Here is a 19,813-nt window from a genome sequence, read left to right as displayed (position 1 = left end):
ACCCAACTTACTCCAATCATATCCATGGCCAGTATGTCCCCCTATTTTGACATCCTATGGTACCCCGAGATGGGAAGGAACGGGTCGAGTCCATATCGCCTGGGACCAACACCCGCGTTCGAATCTAATCTATATACCCAAAGAAGCCCCAAAAAGCATCAAACATTTTCGATGAGATCCATGGAGCAATTCTTAGATAGCAAGCACTAGCTCCTAGTGCGACTTCGTAAAACGCAAGANTTGACAAGGCTTCCTCATCTTACCACACTCATATTAAGTGGAAATCAACTCTCTGGCCAACTTCCTTCAACAATTGGTTTGTGGGAATCGTNGTGGAAATCAACTCTCTGGCCAACTTCCTTCAACAATTGGTTCATGGGAATCATNGAAAAGATAAGATCGAAAAGAAAGAGATACATATAGTGGTGATTATAGTGATTCTATCTGAACCTAAAGAAAAATCAACCATGGAACTATTGAGCAAAGTCCAAAAGACATAAGTAGATCGACCTACGATAGATTAATCGATGTCCAAAGAACACTCAACCGAAAAGAGTGAGTCAGAAGGTGAATTATCCGATTTAGTGCAGCTGCCAACATCAAGATTCAACTGTTTATATGATATATAATTCATAATCTTAATTTTAACCGACGTATATAGTTGAACTCTATAAACCCGAATTTTGAAATTTCTACTCGATTAAAATCACACAGATGAACCTATGCTCATCGACCATGTCCAGGTCCAGCCGGATGCTCTGCGACTCCAGTCCCTCCGCTCGTCTGGTCGGAAAATTCCTGACCGCGGCGAGACAGCTACGCAAGAGGANTTGAATACTCTAAATCTCTCACGAAATGAACTTTCAGGCAATATTCCAGCGGCGTTCGGATTTCTTCCTAGCCTCCTTTACCTAGATTTATCAGGTAATAACTTCTCAGGTGAAATCCCACCAGAAATTGGCCAGTTAAGATTGGCTTCTCTCAACTTGTCTTCCAATCAGCTTTCAGGGAAAATCCCAGATGAGTATGAGAATACAGCATATGAAAGGAGTTTCTTGAACAATCCTAAACTATGTACCACCACTGATGCACTTGACCTTCCAAATTGTAACTCCAGACAAAGAGATATAAAAGATCATTCCTCTAAATATCTCTCCCTCCTTCTAGCTCTCATCGTCACCTTCCTCGTAATTGCTATACTATGGATCTTCATCTTATATAGAAGTTACTGCAAAAAGGAAGAAAGATGCCACCCTGACACTTGGAAGCTAACTTCATTCCAGAGATTGGAATTCACAGAAGCGAATATCTTATCAAACCTGACAGAAACTAATCTGATTGGAAGTGGTGGATCCGGAAAAGTGTACTGCATAGATATAAACCATGCTGGTTACTATGTTGCAGTCAAAAGGATTTGGAGTAACAAGAAGTTGGATCAAAAGCTTGAGAAAGAATTTCAAGCAGAAGTTCAAATACTTGGCTCGATTCGGCATTCGAACATAGTGAAGTTGCTATGCTGCGTCTGGAATGAGAATTCAAGGCTGTTAGTCTATGAATACATGCAAAATCAGAGCCTAGATAAGTGGCTTCATAAAGAGAAGAAAAGGTTAAGAGCGGCTACAATGGATTTTGTTGAACAATATGTCTTAGACTGGCCGAGGAGGTTGCAGATTGCTATTGGAGCTGCACAAGGCCTGAGTTACATGCACCATGATTGCTCTCCACCAATCATTCATCGAGATGTAAAGTCAAGTAACATTTTATTAGACCATGAGTTCCACGCAAGGATAGCGGATTTCGGGCTGGCAAAGATGCTGGTCAGGCAGGGAGAGGCTTACACTATGTCTGCAATAGCAGGATCTTTTGGCTATATAGCCCCAGGTAAGTTCATACTGTTCATCCTTGGGAAAAACAAAGATCCGTAAACATCAAAAATCAAATAACAATCGCAGTAATCTTCATAGAGAGCTTTCAAAACACAGATTTGACGAATGTTCTTGATTTCTATTGCAGAGTATGTGTATACAACAAAAGTAAATGAGAAGATTGATGTCTATAGCTTTGGGGTTGTACTGTTGGAACTCACAACAGGAAGAGAACCGAACTGTGGAGATGAACACACAAGCCTAGCAGAATGGGCATGGCAACAATATAGTGAAGGAAAACCTATTGCTGATGCTCTTGATGAAGAAATCAGAAACCCACGCAATTTGGAAGAGATGATTACTCTGTTCAAACTAGGTCTAATTTGTACAAGCACGTTACCTGAAATACGACCTTCGATGAAGGAGGTTCTGCAGATTCTACGCCAATGCCGCCCTCAAGAAGATTGCAATGGGAGAAAGAACGCCGGCGAATTTGATGCCGTTCCCCTCCTTGGCACTTCTCTATGACATCGATAAGATCCTTACTGTTCATGAAAAAATCTGTGCGAGTGAACATGTATATTGATGGCCATTTGTATGTTACAGCAGAGGATAGGGTATTAATAAAAATTTTGCGAACCCAACTTACTCCAATCATATCCATGCCCAGTATGTCCCCCTATTTTGACATCCTATGGTACCCCGAGATGGGAAGGAACGGGTCGAGTCCATATCGCCTGGGAGCAACAGCCGTGTTCGAATCTAATCTATATACCCAAAGAAGCCCCAAAAAGCATCAAACATTTCCGATGAGATCCATGGAGCAATTCTTAGATAGCAAGCATTAGCTCCTAGTGCGACTTCGTAAAACACAAGAAAAGATAAGATCGAAAAGAAAGAGATACACATAGTGGTGATTATAGTGATTCTATCTAAACCTAAAAAACGTCCGAAAAATCAACTATGGAACTATTGAGCAAGGTCCAAAAGACGATAAGTAGATACATAATTTCCTTAATGATCAAACAATGACAGAACGACCTACGATAGATTAATCGATGTCCAAAAAACACTCAACCGAAAGAGTGAGTCAGAAGGTGAATTATCCAATTTAGTGCAGCTGCCAACATCAAGATTCAACTGTTTATATGATATATAATTCATAATCTTAATTTTAACCGACATATATAGTTGAACTCTATAAACCCGAATTTTGAAATTTCTACTCGATTAAAATCACACGGATGAACCTATGCTCATCGACCATGTCCAGGTCCAGCCAGATGCTCTGAGATTCCAGTCCCTCCATTCGTTTGGTCGGAAAATTCCTGACCACGGCGAGACGACTACGCAAGAGGACATGAAATGGGTAAAGAAATTAAGAATCATTCTGAGATTTATGAATTCGACACTTCATTTGAAAGCACACTTCTCCGCCATAGCCACTGAGCTTATTACAGAACATGATCTTAAATCTTAAATCTTCTACCCAGAATTACACAAAAGGGATAATAACAGATCCCAAGTAATACATCATCACTGGAGACCACACCAAAAAAGGGAAACAAAACAAATGATTTGATTACAATTGAGAATAATTCATTCTTGTTCTTCCTTTTTTTTTTCTCTTTGATCCATATGTTTGGATTTTAATAAAGATGATTTGTTTGTTGTTATCTATTCTGCTCTAAGGGTTAACGAGTGTGAATGATGAAGCCGTATTTTGAAGAAATGGGTAGAGAAAGAACGCCTACCCATGTGGTAAAGAACAGCTTTCCCTCACCCAGAACAAAAAAAAGACAAGGTAAGAGAGAATAGTCTGTCAAGATGAGCAAATAATAATCATCAGGACTGCCAGAACATATCGAACTGGTTACTGTACAAGGATCGATCTTGGATCTCCAGATTCGCAACGTGCCAATTAACGAGTCGGGATTGAAGAAATTTACAAACAACCAATCCTGCTAGGAAGATCCACCATTCACTTTCATCCCTGCAAAAAACAAAGTCAGGTGTTATCATCCTGTCTCCATCATTTTGGAGTTCCAATATTAGTAAACAACAAAGAAAGTTTGATTCTTTTCAGCAGAGTAGAGCAAACCCCTCACATGTTAATAGTCCATGGCTGAAAGCTTGGATGCCCAGACGATTGAGATTTCAAGTGTACATATCCACAGAGAAACGCAACCAACTGGGAAGACGGTAAAGAAACGCAACCAGTTATGAGTAGTGAACCAAACTGATTGGGTTGAAGTCAGGTAATGTAAAAGAATGTGATGAACTTACAACATTGACCAAGGATGTGATGTTCCACAATGCATAGATACGAGCAAGGCCTGCAGAGCGTCTCGGTCCTTGGCTGAACAAGGCATTGATTCCAGCAGGGAATGGAAGGAGAATGCCAAGAGGTAAAATAAACAAAACTAAGAAAACGTCTGCCAATGAAATAGAAAACATCTGAAGTAGAGTAAGCAAAACCAAGCTGAAATCCCCTAGAAGTAGGATTGATATGAGTAAACCAACAAGATCCTGCAATTGGCAAAAGAATACAACCGAATATAAGGGCCTATAACAAATCAAGCCTCTGGAGGACTTGAAACCATAAGTATTAACCATGCGTTGAAGGTTCAACTTTGAGATATGTACCTGATGACCAACAGGTTTAGTGTTGTGAAGCACATAAGATAGAAGGCAATATATATCTCTCTTCTCCTCGAGCATTTGTAGACTACTAACATCTAAGATGCCCCCATATGTCTTCTTTCGCCTTGTACGGCCTTCACTAGAAATATAATCTTGGCTTAAATGAGTTTCTTCCCTCACATGGACAAATTGATTTTCTCTAAGAACGTTCTTCAGACTAAAACAGGGGTAGAACATAAAAGACAAACCAAATGAATCTAACAGCAAAAGTATCAAAAACAAAAACCATAAAGCTTTTTATTAATATCTACAGAAGAAAATGTATTACCTAGAAGTTTGATCATTTTCTTCATTTCCATGATAAATTCTCATGGGCGAAGGACTGATTCCGTCATCAGCATATAGAAGGAGACCATACTGGCAATAACCACAGGCTGTAGCCTGAAACTGAGCAAGATCCACACGAATGCCATGACTCCTCAAAGCAGGATTTGCAAAAGTTTCCAGCCATTTAACAACATGAAGAAATGTCGATCTAAGTTGGCCACGACGAACCAACCGTAACTGTGCATTCAGACCAGCAACCATCCGGTACCATGTTGTAGGTGGTAGAGCCTGCAAATCAGAGTACAAAACCCATCAAAATTCCAGAAGAGAAAATTCAATTTAATATGATGGTTCACACAACAATTGAAGTCTTGAACTTGAGTCCTAGTTTTGGTTAGCGAACCTGGCTCATGAGACTGGTAAGAATATTGTCATTATGAAGTGAAAAAGAAGCCATGTAACTTCCATCGCCTCCAAAGAGCAAGGACAGTGGAAATCTTTGATTCAAACGAGGAGGAAGATCTGTTCTTTTCTCGTCTCCACCCAGAAAGAAGTCGACAAATGCAAGCATTAGATCGGATGTTGCTGTGACCTACAGTTCCACAAATATTCAGCTAAAATTACCCAACACAAAACATCAATCACTAAGCTATCTACTTTCACATGAAAGATGAGGGTTTTTGGAAAAAGCAACAAAAAAAGAAAAAGCAGATAGATAAAGCATAATTATATGATTAATAGGACAGTTGACACCTTGAAAAACCAACAGGTCCAAAAATTTAATTAATAATTAATAGGAAGAAATCATCAGGAAACAAAAATTTCAAGTTCTTACATCAACTATCAATATTTCTTCTTTTGTAAATAGATGCAAATGACATGCAATAAAGTATCCTTCTATATCAGGAGAGAGCGAGAGAGAGAGAGAGAGAGAGAGCAGCGGCAATCAAAAAGTTCCTGAATTAGCAAGGGAAGGTTATAGCGTGGAGGGCAAACTCTAGAGAACAAAGACAGACCCGTCCAACATCATTTAGTGCAAAATAAACATCATTTAATGCAGAAGAGACATTATTTAATGCAAAAGAAACATCATTTAATGCAAAAGAAACATCATTTTAATGCAAATGATAGTAGCAAATCGAGGGTGCTCAACATCTATACAGACAGAAAAAACTCTCCAAACCCCCAAAGATATAGATGAAACTGATATCAGACACTAGAATATGATAAACATACAAACAAACAAACAAACCTTAATGCCTTCATAAAGAGCTCGAGAGCGGCAAGACCGCAAACAAGCATGATCATATTCTGATCTAACAAACTCACGTAGAAGTTGCAGTTTCAGCTTTCGACGCCATTGTTGCCATGACCATGCGAGAGGATATGCAAGAGCAGAAAGAATGCTGTATACTGCACCCTCCCACCATTCATATGCCGCTATAGCATTGATATCATCCACAAATTTGTTAAATGCACTCTCATATCTGAGTATCAAAATAGGGGAACACAAGGTTACAGAAGTTGGGGATAAGTGATCGTTTCATTGATAACTAAGAACAAAGTAATATAGTGCAGATATGTTTACATCAAGGAAATGCATTGAAGCAGTAAATCATTATTACTTACACAATCTCTTTCAGTTGCTCTGGAGGGGAGTGTGAAAGATGCCAGGGTTCACTAAAGGTGTTTGGACCCATAAAGTACATTCTATACACATGACTCTGAGACTCCTCAACTCTATTTGTTTCGAGGACCTAAATCATATAAAGGACATTATCAATAGGACTTCATTTATTTACGTAATTAGGAAGACATTTAGAGTGATAAAAGGTCATGTCATTNGACCTAAATCATATAAAGGACATTATCAATAGGACTTCATTTTTTTACGTAATTAGGAAGACATTTAGAGTGATAAAAGGTCATGTCATTTAGAGAAAAACCTCATTCAATGACTCCAAGAAAGGAAAGGAATGATCTATTTGAGATGCATGTTGAGTGGGCACAGGACCAGGTAATTCATCCACCCCAACAAATTTCATCCGTGCAACACTAAGCACCAATGCCAGCAAAACAAGGAGAGCAAATAGAAGACCACAAAATAGCCAAGGACCACCAAATGTATAAATTAACTCTTCAAGAGCGGTATAACATTTTGGCATGTGGTATCTATCTGAAATGCATTTGTAGGGGCAAGGAGTTTCAGCAATGCCACCTGACAAAGATTAATAGATAAGGTTAACTGACCTTACTTACAATGTTAACCTTGAATCTTACAACCAATCTATAAAAATTATTTGAACGAAATGCATAGATTGAAGTAAATATGATATTTTCTGCAGGACAAAAGATAAAAACTCTATCAAATCCACAAAACACAGTGTGTCGTTTAGCCACTAATTCTTTGTTAAATGCTGATCATCAAAAAATGAATAAGTAAATACCTCGAACAGATACATAAATGGCACGATGTGGAAGCTCATCAGGGGGACATTGCTGACAAAGAGCTCTATCAGATCCACTGACATTCTTGAAAGTACCAACAGGACATTCCTGGAACATAAAAGATAATAATCTACTTAAGAGAGAAAAGTGGAGAGATTAAAAACCCTAATGGACTAACTAAATTCAGTAATTTTTCTTTATAAGATTTGTAGCAATGACTGAACAAGGCTATTTTGTAGGTATTGTTCTTTTCATGACACTGAAGGTTCTTGAGTTTAGACATTTTGTTTGAGTTTCAGGACTATTTTTGTTTAGACATTCATAGAGAAAACAAACGTACATAAAAAGTGGCAATATGAAAGAAAGATCAAACTAGCCACCATGGGTAGGCCTCATGATCAATAAAGACCAACAGAAAATGGGGTTTGAGCCATAGTAACCACCAATTTAAAACTTCTCTTTTTTTTTTTTCTTTTTTTTCAGAAAACGTTCACCTAGCATTATTATTCTATAGGTCTCCTTGGTGCCAAATTTAGCAGACCAGTGTCGGAGGTTTATCACATGAGAATTTCGAGAAAGCTGGCCTGAACACCACACGAAGATATCAGGAAAGAAAAACCATCACTTTATCTAATCAACGGGTTAGATTCAAGTATTTCGGTGATTGAATTCAGGTATTTGAGCATTGAGTAACTTCATTTTGGGCATTTTTTGGTTGAATATAATGTGATTTATTCGTTGGTTCATGTATAGTTTTTAGTTTAGTTTTGAAAATGTATTGATTGTGTAAGCATATATAAGTTAAGAAACATGAAGCCGATGGATTTCAAGGAGACACATAAACAAACTCCAATAATGCAAGTAAAAGCATAGAAAAAAGAAAAACAAATGAAAAAGTAAAGTCGTTAGCAAACAGGTTTTCATGAAACCAAGATGGCTCTCGTGAAAACTTCTTCAAATTCAACTTAACTGTCTACCACAAGATGCCATTAAAATTAAAGGATTTTAAAATACTATATCATTATTTGAAATATTTGAGAATTTTGCATAAAGGAACCTTTATTCTTTTCTAACCTTTTCACCATATCAATGAAATGTTTATGTTTCCTACCAAAAAAAAAAGAAAAAAAAGAAAAAAAAAATCGACATGTCTAATATCTTCTCTCTGGAATTGTCTGAAAATTATCACAATATTTGGAAAATGTGGTGTTTTTATGACATGCACGTTCATTGTTTCTGAAAAAAAAAAAAGCACTTATAAATCACGAACCAAACAAGGAGTCACAGACCTCACAAAATGTTCCATAAAGACCTGACGGGCACGCTCTACCAGTCACAGAACCATTTTCACCTCCACCACCCTGTTCACCACCTGTACCTCCCCTGCATAAAACAAGCAATGGTGATTAAAAAGGAAGGTCTATCGCTCTTGCTAAACTGGGAAAAGAGCCACCAAACAGCTTTACAATGCAATTAAAACTACAGAATTAATACAATCGATGGCATCCTATCTAGATTTAACAATACAAAAGCTGAAAAAGGAATCAGCTTAGATAGGTGGGCCTTTACGTAATTCCTCTATTTGGAGAAGGGATGTCTTGTCCCTTCATCCCTTAGGCCATTCCGGGCCATTTGGTACCTTTTGAATGGAAGACATGGCTTCTTTCTTTTCTTAAAAGGAAATATCCAAAATGAGCCAATACAAAAGAGGCACCCTAATAATTAAGTTGACAAATGCATACCGGTACCATTGAAAGAAAATTTGGGGATGAACCACATAGAACTTAGTATGGGAAAGGTACTAACCAGGTCCCAATATGTCCTTTCACACTAGCAATGGGCTGGTACACATCTCCTGTAGGTATGTGGGCCCAATGAAAGTGAATCCTTCCTCCACCACCTCCACCACTTCCATTTGCTACACTATATCCACCAATACTTGAAAGAACAGCAGATGAACCAAGAGCCATAGTATGAAGAAAAAGGAGGATAGTTCCCCCAGACCCTCCCCCAGGGCCTGTACTAGAGCCTTGAATATTAGTCAATTTTTTCACGTCTTCAATTCCTTTGAAATTGTCTCCATCAGATGTCACCGAGCCTTCAATGGACAAGCTTGACAAAGGATGCGCTAATGAGCCCATCACTGCATATATAACAGGAAGTGTAGTTAAAAAGAATTGCATGGCTATTAAGCTAATTTAGTAGAAGCTGAATATTTATTTAGATTAAAGTCCCCAAAGGGAATAGAACAACGCACATGCAGTAGAAACTCACCTATAATGCCTCCACCTGAAGAGAAACTAGCTAAAGTACCATTTCCACTCCCGCTACCAAGCTCACAGGGAAGATCTGCTTCCCCATAAGAGATGCCACCTGCAACACAGTTATTATTGAAGCATCCTTCCCCACCTTTACCACCATACCCACCACCACTGTATATTCCACTGCCAACGGCATTCCCTCTTCCCACACCGCCTGTGCAGCCTGTAATTGCAAAAAATGTTCAAATCTAAAAAAACAAGTGTTCTTTCAACCAAATACAACTTCATGATAGAAGCTGGAAACAACCAAGCAAACAGAATTTACAAGTGGACAAATAGTTCTCTAGGTAACTCAAAACCTAAACACCCTCTGAGGGAGGGAGGGAGGGAGGGTACAAGTAATCTTTATTAAACGTTGGTATCGGTGATAAGGCACCAACCCAAGTAAAAGGCCAAGGGATTACAAAAACGTAGTTATTAAAAAAATGATAAGAATTAAGAAATAAAATAAATAAATAAAAACCAAAAAATTAGAGAAAGAACTCAACAAACAAGTCTTGTACTAAATATCATCCAAAATTTCCTTCTCCTTTCTATGAATAGTCCTGGGAGAGTCTATGGTTGCTCTCAAGACAAGAAATAATTTGGGGTAACTTGATGAACCTAGAAGCTTCCCCTCGAGCAAACCTCATGCAAGACTCTCAATGATACTTCTTTCCTTATTCCACTTGCTGACAACACTTCTCTCTTACAACTCAGACTGATTACCCATGTCACATGCCACAATCTACTCCTATCATATATTAACGGACAATGAGGTATTCTGTTTCACATTGGAATCTAATTTGTGTATTACGTAGTGGCATGTGAGATTGGTAATCTGTCTGAGTTTCAGGTGTGTGCGCGGATGCATATCAAAGCAAAACAAATGAACAATATCCAAAAAAAACATATGGGAGAACCTTAATCATACATAAGAAGATAAGTAAACCTACCCATCCCAGATGCACTGATCATCCCACGAGACAGGACAGTTATAGTTCTTGCCCTGTGGAAATGAACCACCGAACCTTTGATAAGACCCTCTACAGTGATATCTTCAATTCTGCAGATCTGAAAAGCAAAGTATCACATCAATACAAAAATGTAAATCCCTTGGCAGACTATTCCATTCTGATAAGCACCTGGAGAGTGAAAGATAGCGATGAGTTCACATTGCAATCTTCAGGTGGATGGAATAGTTCAATAGGGCAATCTTGGTCTTCACAGTAGAGTTTAGGAGTCCTATCAAATGTGAAAATTAAAATTAGCAGTTTCGAAATGATCAAATATGCACAAGAGGAACATAAGCCAGATTCAATCTTACACAGTATTTTTTGCGGCATCATCTACAGGACCTCGCAAAATAGATCCAGGACCAACCTTTTACCCCAAAATAGATAACCAAATTAATAATCAAACATAAAGACCATAAACCATTTGCTCCCTAATGATTCTTATCAAGTAAACAATGGATTAAACAGAAGAGAATTCTAAAGAATAATTGAACTTGAAATGCGAGGAGTTCTTTCTCACAGTTGGACCGAAAACATCTTTTCAGGATCAAGAGTCATCTACTTAGCTAAATATTTGAGATATTCTTTTAGTATCTTGAAGAAGAAACAGCAATTTAATGGCTTAGAACTATGTACAAAAGTTGAGTGCACAATACAAAGTTGATAACCTTTTGTTGTAAACTAAATATGATGAGCACAGTGATTACTTATATAAGGATGTTTATATCCAATTATAGCATTCCACCATGCTGGATCTAATCAGAATAAATGACCAATGGAATTGATACAACTAATCAACCAACTGCAGCAAAAAGGAAATTCAATGACAATTGAAATGAGTGATTCACATATAAAATATAAAAATTAAAAAAAGTGGAGTCAAACACACAATCTATCATTTCTGTGCCTATTCCTCAATATGAAGCGAGTAAAAGTATTTTGTATTTATGAAGGAAGCTCCAAGCTTTTGATTAAACACATATTTGAATCAGACAACCTTCCATCAATCATGATTGTAGGAATTATAGTCCCATTCATATGTGGCAACTTGGGTTCTTAAGTTGATTTCAATGTTTTTAGGTAGTCATCGGGAACCTCTTGGCAGACCAGCTAAAAAAGAAAGAAACTTTCAAGAAGACCATTGCTACAAGAAGGCTATTGCTGATCTAGCTGTCGATGATATTCCCCTTAATATGGCCGTTGCTTGGTCAGATCTCAAAGATCAGCTATTTCAAGCCCTCATCAACAGATTTCTGGTTTTAGACGTATGTATCAAAAATTCACCAATGCGAAGGCCAAGAGAACAGAAAGAACCATCTCAGACCACTTGCTTATTATGTTAGAATGCAGCGACATCAAAAGGGGCTCCACCCCCTTTAGATTCTCAAATATGAGATTTCTTTATCCAAAGTTTCTCATCTCTTACAGACAATTGGTGGAATGGTAAACTTTTCTATGGAATGTTGGGCATGGATGTATACAAAAGCTGAAAGGGTCTGAGACTTCATTTGTCGTGGTACAAGGAAACTTTTGGCTGCATAACTCACTAAACAACAAGCTTTGAGATGTCTAACAGAAACCTTACTCTTAAGATAAATCCTCATTCCTAAAGAAAAAGAAAAAAAAAAAAAAAGACATTCCATCAAGAGCAGTCATCTTCCTTGCGATCAAGAAAATGTAAGAAGTGGACGATTTGTGAAATTCTATCATTCAATGACAAAAGCCATCTCTGTAACACAGATATTGAATGAGAACTTGTGGGTTTCCTCGTGCAGTTCTACTCCAAAAACAGAGGGACAATGTTTTATGCCAGTACCTGGGATCCAATCTCTTCTAAGCGTAACTATTGACTCTAAGCTGAATTCACTTCGATAGAAATTATATATCTCATCAACTTTGAGTGCAAATAAAGCTCCAAGTTCAGTTGGCTTTACAATCAAATTCAAAAATCTTGGATAACTCTCAAGACTGACATACCTAGAGTGTTCCATGATTCAGTAAAAAGTAATATCACAATGCTAGCTTGTACGAGATCTATATTTGCCTCATAGAGCCCAAACCTAAAAATTAGAAAAAGGAAGGAAAAAAGGCTTCCAATCCAAAAGAATAACACCCTACTAAAGACGCTAATAGTTACTGCCCACATGGAAATGTTAAGCCTACTATTTTTCCAAAGAATGTCTCACAAACTCTCCCTTTTATCCCTACAAGGTGGAAATAACACTTCATCACAGACAAATCTATTCCACACGAGAGAAAACACCGTTTTGTTGCTGGTAGATAGATCATGGGCACTTCTCTCGTTGTCAAGAAGCTTATAAATGAGCACATGACGAGGAAATGGAAGTAGTTTTAACCATTAATTTCACAAAGGCCTTCGATAAAGTAAATTGAGATCTCTTAGACGTGATTCTTCTTGCTGAAGGCTCTGGCCGTTGTGGGAAAGTGGATATGCGCCTATATTTCTAGTGTTAACTATACTATCATTATCGTGTAGACCAAGAGGCAAAACAAAGGCAACCATAGGCATAGACAAGTTGATATGTTATCTCACGCTTCCTTTTTCTTTATTTTGCTTAATCTACTGACATGAGACAAGGGTTCCCCACCCCCCACCAACTTCTACAATTTCCATATTAACCATGAAGTTATTTCTTGTCTAAAAAAATTTCAAGAGTAAACATTTCATACTTCATTGTTTTTTATTACATAAAGTAAGTATTAAAAATGATGGTCAGTCAAAAAGTAAATTCATTGATACTTACATGAATACTATAAAATAAAGACAGAACTAAACGTTGTGCTTCAATCCGATCTCCCGGACCCGACAAGTTCAATAAACCTTGTCCATGGACTCCCAGGTTAGCATTAGAATGTATAACAGATGATTCCTATATCAAAAACAAAAGAATGAGATTCCTTAAAATGGAAAGCTACAAAGAAGAAATGTCAAAGGAAGTTAAGATTAAATTACCCGAAGAACAATTAAGTTACTAGCCTCAAGCAAGGATGTCACGACACCAGAATCTCCACCTCCATATATAAGCATTTTAGAATTCCACATCAAAAACATTTTCACCGACATGCGTAGTGCCCCATATACCTGGAATTGTAAACCATGCATTCTCACATCACAACTCAAGGAAATAACAATATCCTGGAGAATGATTAATACCAAATAGCTATATATCCATGAGAATATAATACAAATTTCCTAATTTTATATATAAATAATATACAGGGAAGTATATAATATTAATACTACCGCAGTAGTTCACCCAGGAAAAACTTGATTCTCCTTCCTTGTTACTGTTTANACACACCGAAAGAAAAAAAAAAAAAAACTTTCATGAGGTTAAATGGGAAACAAATTGTAAATAACAGATAGAGTTGGCTCAAAGAGTCTTACGGTTATGTGATGCGAATATGAGAGTACCAAGGTATCTGAACCCCTCGGTTACCCATTTTCTAAGTACTCATATTTCAGAAAATGCCGAACTATGCTGATGATTCTTTCTGTGGTGGGTGCGTGCATGTTTAGCCATTACACATTATGACAAGATTTTGAATATCATTTANATTTTCTAAGTACTCATATTTCAGAAAATGCCGAACTATGCTGATGATTNCTGAACCCCTCGGTTACCCATTTTCTAAGTACTCATATTTCAGAAAATGCCGAACTATGCTAATGATTCTTTCTGTGGTGGGTGCGTGCATGTTTAGGCAAACCATTACACATTATGACAAGATTTTGAATATCATTCAATAAGTTGAAAAATGATAAGAAAACAAAAGTAAAAGCACACAAGATAAAACACAAGCATACAACAAAAAATGAAAAGAGTGAAATGAAAACAAATTGACAAATTTTCATGAAACAAAAAGGTTTCACCATGATAAATATTCATTCTCATTTCTAAATCATGAACAGACGAAGAATAACAGTACTGCAGGCATGCACCGCATAACTGTAAGACAAAAAAAGGGGTTTACCTTGATTTCTGAATTGCTCATTAAGAGTTCTTCTGCCAATAGCTCAAACTCTGATGAGGCAAAGTGAGCCAGCCCAAAACTTAAAACTCCCCCAGATAGAAGACTAATCTGACCTTGAACCTAGTTAGTAGTATTCAGAACCAAGATTGAGATTGTTGATAAAGCTCATGTCAACATAAACAAAAGGGATAGGGGAAACATACATCAGATGCATCGACTGAGAACTTGGCATGCACAATAGATGCTAGTATCATTTTTTTTTTATACCAACTATCAAGCCATCCACAACAAATTAAAGATAATTAAACTATAAAACAATCTCTAAGGCGCAAAGCACATAAGTTTCAAAAATAAAAAACTGGCACAAAGACGAAGCTCCAGGGCCAGATGGTTTTACAACTAAATTCTTTATCAAGTTTTGGTCCTTAAAATTGGATTTCTAGAAACTGTAGCAAGAACTGTTTGCAAATGGGCATGTAAAATTCTTCGACGGTTATTCTTCTTGTGACATTTTTATCAGGAGGGCTTTCTTGTAGGATTTCATAATCATTGGGCTGCTACGTTTTTTCATTTTCATTTATGCTTTATTTATTTCTTCCTTTGGGAAATAGCGCATAAAGCCATCAGCACAAATGAAAATCTTCAAAAAAGAATGCCTTACATCACTCTCTCTCCAAATTGGTGTCCACTATACAAGAAAGCAAACGAATCACAAAGTCACTTGTTTATGCAATGCACATACACTCAAAATTTCTGGACAACGATTCTTAATATATTCGGATGGCATCTCACATTTCCTAGAGAGGTAAATGATTTTTTGGATATGGCCTTAACGTACTACCCTTTCAAGAATGCAAAAGCCCTATTATGGAAAAACCTCATCATGGCTTTCTTTTGGAATCTGTGGAAAGAAAGAAATCAGAGAATATTTGCAGAAACGACACAGACCTACGCAAAACTTTTCGACAATGTTGTTTACCAAGCTATATCTTGGTGTAAATTGTCTAATATTTTTACTTCCTATAGTTATACCTCCCTCATTGCAAATTGGGAAGGTCTTTTGTAAACATCATGGATTATACATCGCTCTTGTAAATTTCACTCATCAATGAAATTGTCTCTTATAAAAATATAAATAAATAAATAAATAAATAAATAAATAAAAGCTTATTTATTTCTCTCAGTCTACTCTTTGTAGACTTCTTGTACTCTCTTATAGCTTTTCAATCTTCAATTACAAGTTCTGTTTCTTATTACTGAAAAAGCCGTTCGTTTATGCTTCCTCAACTCTCATAGTTTATTATTGCTGGTTATAGTGGAAGTCAGTTATGGTGAGAACAATGTGGTTAACAAATAGTAAAAATATTGAAAATGTATATTAACAAACAGGCCGATGAATATTTAGATGGTAAACAAAGAATTTGTGCAACATCAAGAAATTTCCTAGATTGGTGAATATAACTTTGAATACTTCACATTAATATAACTGGTCCTTTTCACTTTTTCGGTATGAAAGAGGCTTCCATTATTGTAGAAAAAGATACTGATAGAAAGCTATAAAACAGAAACTAGAATGAGCGAAACAAATGAAAAATAAAAGAGTCCCACTTGAAAAAGATATATATATATATTGTATGTATTGTATGTATGTACGTACGTAGGTCAAATGAAAAGGCTCGTACTATTCTGTAAAGTACCACTTCTACATATCCAAGATTCACATGCCAGTATAAACAATCTAAACAGTGTTACAGATTAATTACAAACCTGGACACGGCTCCAGAGCAAAGGAACTGAAGCCCTAGCATTATTTCGAACATAAACATTCGTCATGAGTGGTTGATTGGGAAACTCCAAAAGAAGTGTGTCTGTATCCGTTGTCAAGTTATGATTGGAAATTGTAAGGCTTCGAGGAACAGCATCGTATACGGTTCCAGCACCACCAGAATTTTCTGGACAACCCAAACTACGTCCCCCTACATAAATAGCATTTATTTCGAAATACCTTAGCAACACTACTAAATGAATTAATATATAATGACATAGTGCAAGAATCATCCATAGTAAGCAATCAAAGTTGCATTGCAAACAAGCAATCCTTATTACTAACGCTAACAAATAACTTTCCAAGAACTAAAGAATTCAAGTAGAAAAAAATTGTAGATTTAAACCAATCTCCCTTCATCCACTCATGCTAAACATGTAACTAAAAAAATGTTAAACATCAGCATTGAGTGCCACATAAAAGAGTATACGGGGACACCAATCATCAGTGTCAGGTGATGAAAGATCTCTCTAGAAACCAAAGTAAGCCCTTCTTAAAGGAAGGGCTAAATGAAGGGAAAAAGTATAAACAAGAAGACTCTCAAGCAGGATGTTTCTGTTATCCATCCTATGTATATGTATGGATGATAATAGAAATAAGAGCCAGTCCCCTCAAGTAAAAGGAAAATTTAGTTTTAAACTANTCTGTTATCCATCCTATGTATATGTATGGATGATAATAGAAAAAAGAGCCAGTCCCCTCAAGTAAAAGGAAAATTTAGTTTTAAACAAACTACAAGTTTTAATACTAAACGTATTTTAAGTTCTGGCAGAATAAATCATCCACACTCCTCGGAAAATAGAAAATACTTTGAACATTCTTTTTGTAGGAGTAATTACTCCAATAATCTAAGGGAATCTTGTCCCTTCAAAAAAAATTAGAGCATAGTCACAATAGAACATGAAATGGAAAGAAAACAATAAAAACTGGTAGAATCTAAAATCAAACATTTCTAAGTCTCTACTATTGTATTGAATTCATTTTAATCCCCTAATTTCTAATTCTCATATAGTCGTAATGATGTTACCAATAAAATACTTCATTTCCTATCAAAAGGGAAAAACAAAAAAACAAAAAAAATCCCGATCTTACAAGATGGGCTAGCAAACTATGCACAACTGAAACATACATATATCCACTATTTCCCATGCACATTTTGGAGTTCAATAAATATACTAACAAGATATAGAAGCAACTATTATAGAACAGAATTCATGCACGCATAGACACATTAATATATGTTTTGTACGTGTATGTGTATGTGTGTATTCATACAATACACATACTGCATATAAGTTTGTGACATACTCCACGATTATGTAACAGCACTGAAGTTCACTAATGGCTTATAACTCTCACCATGTGCAAAAATTTGGGGATCATGCCTGCTGAAAACATCAACAGAGATTCTTCCACCGCCACCACCACCATATCCATTACCTCCACATGTACTTATCCTGCCATCGCCAATCCTGTTCTTCACAAGCAACATACTTTTAATGTTCAACTTTATCCTCCATGTATTACGGGAAAAAAAAAAAAAAAACAAATTTCTTGTAAAAATAAGAATGATGAAACGAAAACCAGCTGAATTAAGCCCTCAAATATCCCACTATCTAAAAGAAGAAAAACTCATGCAGCTCTCGTGCCATAAAATCATCAAACAGAAAGGGGAGATATACACTGTTCCAATGTGAAAACAAGTTGAATTAGAGAAAGTAGACAAACAGATAGGGAGAGAAGATAGATAATTACATTTTGTGAGCAAGGATATAGATGCTGCCACCTGACCCACCTCCTCCTTTTGTCCCTCCATCACCCCCATCGGCTAGAACAGCCCCATCAATTATAAGAAGGTCGCCTACGTTCAACTTAATCTTTCCGCCACCATTTCCACCATAGTCTACCTCCTTGCTCGTGGAACCACCCCGGCTCCCAAAACTGCTAGGCTTCTGCAGCGACGCCCATGAGTACGCATCACCTCCCCAATAGTCCTCAGGAAGCTTGGTTTTATCCGTCAAACAACATGCTCCCCTCCCTCCATGTCCCCCACCTGACCCATCAATACCTTGTGGCGTCCCACTAGTCTGTGACGGCGGATTCCCAGCTAAACCAGTCGTATTCACCACAGACCCATTGAGAAAGCTAGCATTCCAGGCAGCCAGCTCAAAACTCCCGGTAAATATAGACGAATCATTGCTCAGCGTAAAATTGCCAGTAATATTAATGGTAATCGAACACCCCGGTTTAGGACAATTAAACTTCACCCCAGGCAGTATATAAAAATTCCCCTTCCCAGCTATATACACGTCATGAGTAAGGTTCAAATCGTTGACAATCTGACATGTAGTATCCAACGAGCCAACTCCATCTAAATCCCAGGTGCAGGAAACCGAAGGCGGATGAGGCGGTGGTGGCGGTGGAGCCGGCGGCGAATAATCATGGTGAGAAAGAAATCCATCGTAATCGAGAATGGAAAATTCATCGACCGTGGACGATGAGACGACAGAATGAGGAGGCTCTGTAACAAGAACAACTACAAGCGCAACAAAACTTGAGAAACGAAGAGAACGAGAGTGAAATCGAGCCATCCACTACTGTCAACAGTCATTAGGTCAGAGATTTCTGTAAGGATTGGCAGTTGAATTAGCAAATTCGATCGGAAACAACAAAACTAAATCCACCATGAATACAACAATTTCACGAAATTCAGAGTACATGCGCCTTGTTCGTAGAAATGGAGAAACCCTAGAATTCGCTCTGCAAAACAGACTGCAACACAAAGAACCAGACGGAGAAGGTAAGATTGATGTTTTCTGAGAGAGAGAGAGGAAGGTGGGGGAGAGAAGAAGCCCCCCTTTACTTATTTCCACGATGAATGAATGGCAGGGAAATGTTTGGAAACGGCTTGCGATGAATGAGCTCGCCCACGTGTCTTTCTCTCATTGGTTAACCTCCATAACCCACCTTCTTTTTTGACTTTTTGTTGTTTTCCCGCGCGCGGTTGGCACGTGTGGAAGTTAATCGTGGTACTTTGTCGTATTCATCATTAAATAATAATAAACCCTACCTGTCTTAAAAGAGCGTAAATGTCAATCGCTAACTTACAAATTTAATTTTTAACTTTTATCTTAATTAATTATACTGAAATTTATTAATATAAATTTTATAATTTTATCAAATATTCATTAAATACAAAAAATTTAAAAATAGAATGGAAAGGGACAATGATGTAATTTCGTCATCGACCAGTAAGGATGAGACAGCTAGGCTCGTGGTCAAGGTCTTTTAACCGTTTTTCAATAGGAAGGTGAAACGTGAATGGGCTATAGGTGATTGATTTCTAGTTAAACAGTGTAAGAAGTCGACTTACACTACCCAACTTAACTCAAA

At 37.2% G+C, this 19,813-nt stretch overlaps 2 protein-coding genes across 2 annotated transcripts; one reads left to right on the top strand and one right to left on the bottom strand.

Annotated features, from left to right (window-relative positions):
- Positions 1–289: 289 nt before the first annotated feature.
- LOC111798745 (receptor-like protein kinase HSL1) lies at positions 290–2,495 on the top strand (the record flags this gene model as incomplete). Its single annotated transcript, XM_023682069.1, has 2 exons — positions 290–385; positions 831–2,495. Coding segments are annotated over 2 exons (1,191 nt in total), but the record flags the coding sequence as incomplete, so codon positions are not given.
- Positions 2,496–3,259: 764 nt separating this feature from the next.
- Positions 3,260–19,285, bottom strand: LOC111799263. The gene is made up of 22 exons (XM_023682735.1): positions 18,176–19,285; positions 17,780–17,892; positions 16,363–16,571; positions 14,596–14,715; positions 13,574–13,702; positions 13,365–13,490; positions 10,911–10,966; positions 10,729–10,828; positions 10,540–10,657; positions 9,558–9,767; positions 9,090–9,426; positions 8,573–8,666; positions 7,283–7,391; positions 6,782–7,053; positions 6,465–6,592; positions 6,088–6,322; positions 5,239–5,427; positions 4,837–5,123; positions 4,512–4,725; positions 4,152–4,394; positions 3,974–4,056; positions 3,260–3,858 (listed from the first exon to the last, which is right to left on the bottom strand). Exons 1-22 carry the CDS (start codon positions 19,009–19,011, stop codon positions 3,711–3,713), a joined length of 4,356 nt encoding a protein of 1,451 aa, XP_023538503.1. The 5' UTR covers positions 19,012–19,285; the 3' UTR covers positions 3,260–3,710.
- Between the last annotated feature and the right edge of the window lie 528 nt (positions 19,286–19,813).

This window comes from Cucurbita pepo, chromosome LG07, assembly GCF_002806865.2.
Source record: "Cucurbita pepo subsp. pepo cultivar mu-cu-16 chromosome LG07, ASM280686v2, whole genome shotgun sequence".
NCBI lineage: Eukaryota > Viridiplantae > Streptophyta > Magnoliopsida > Cucurbitales > Cucurbitaceae > Cucurbita > Cucurbita pepo.
The sequence above is the reverse complement of the archived record's forward strand: the minus strand, read 5'-3'. Positions and strand labels throughout refer to the sequence as shown.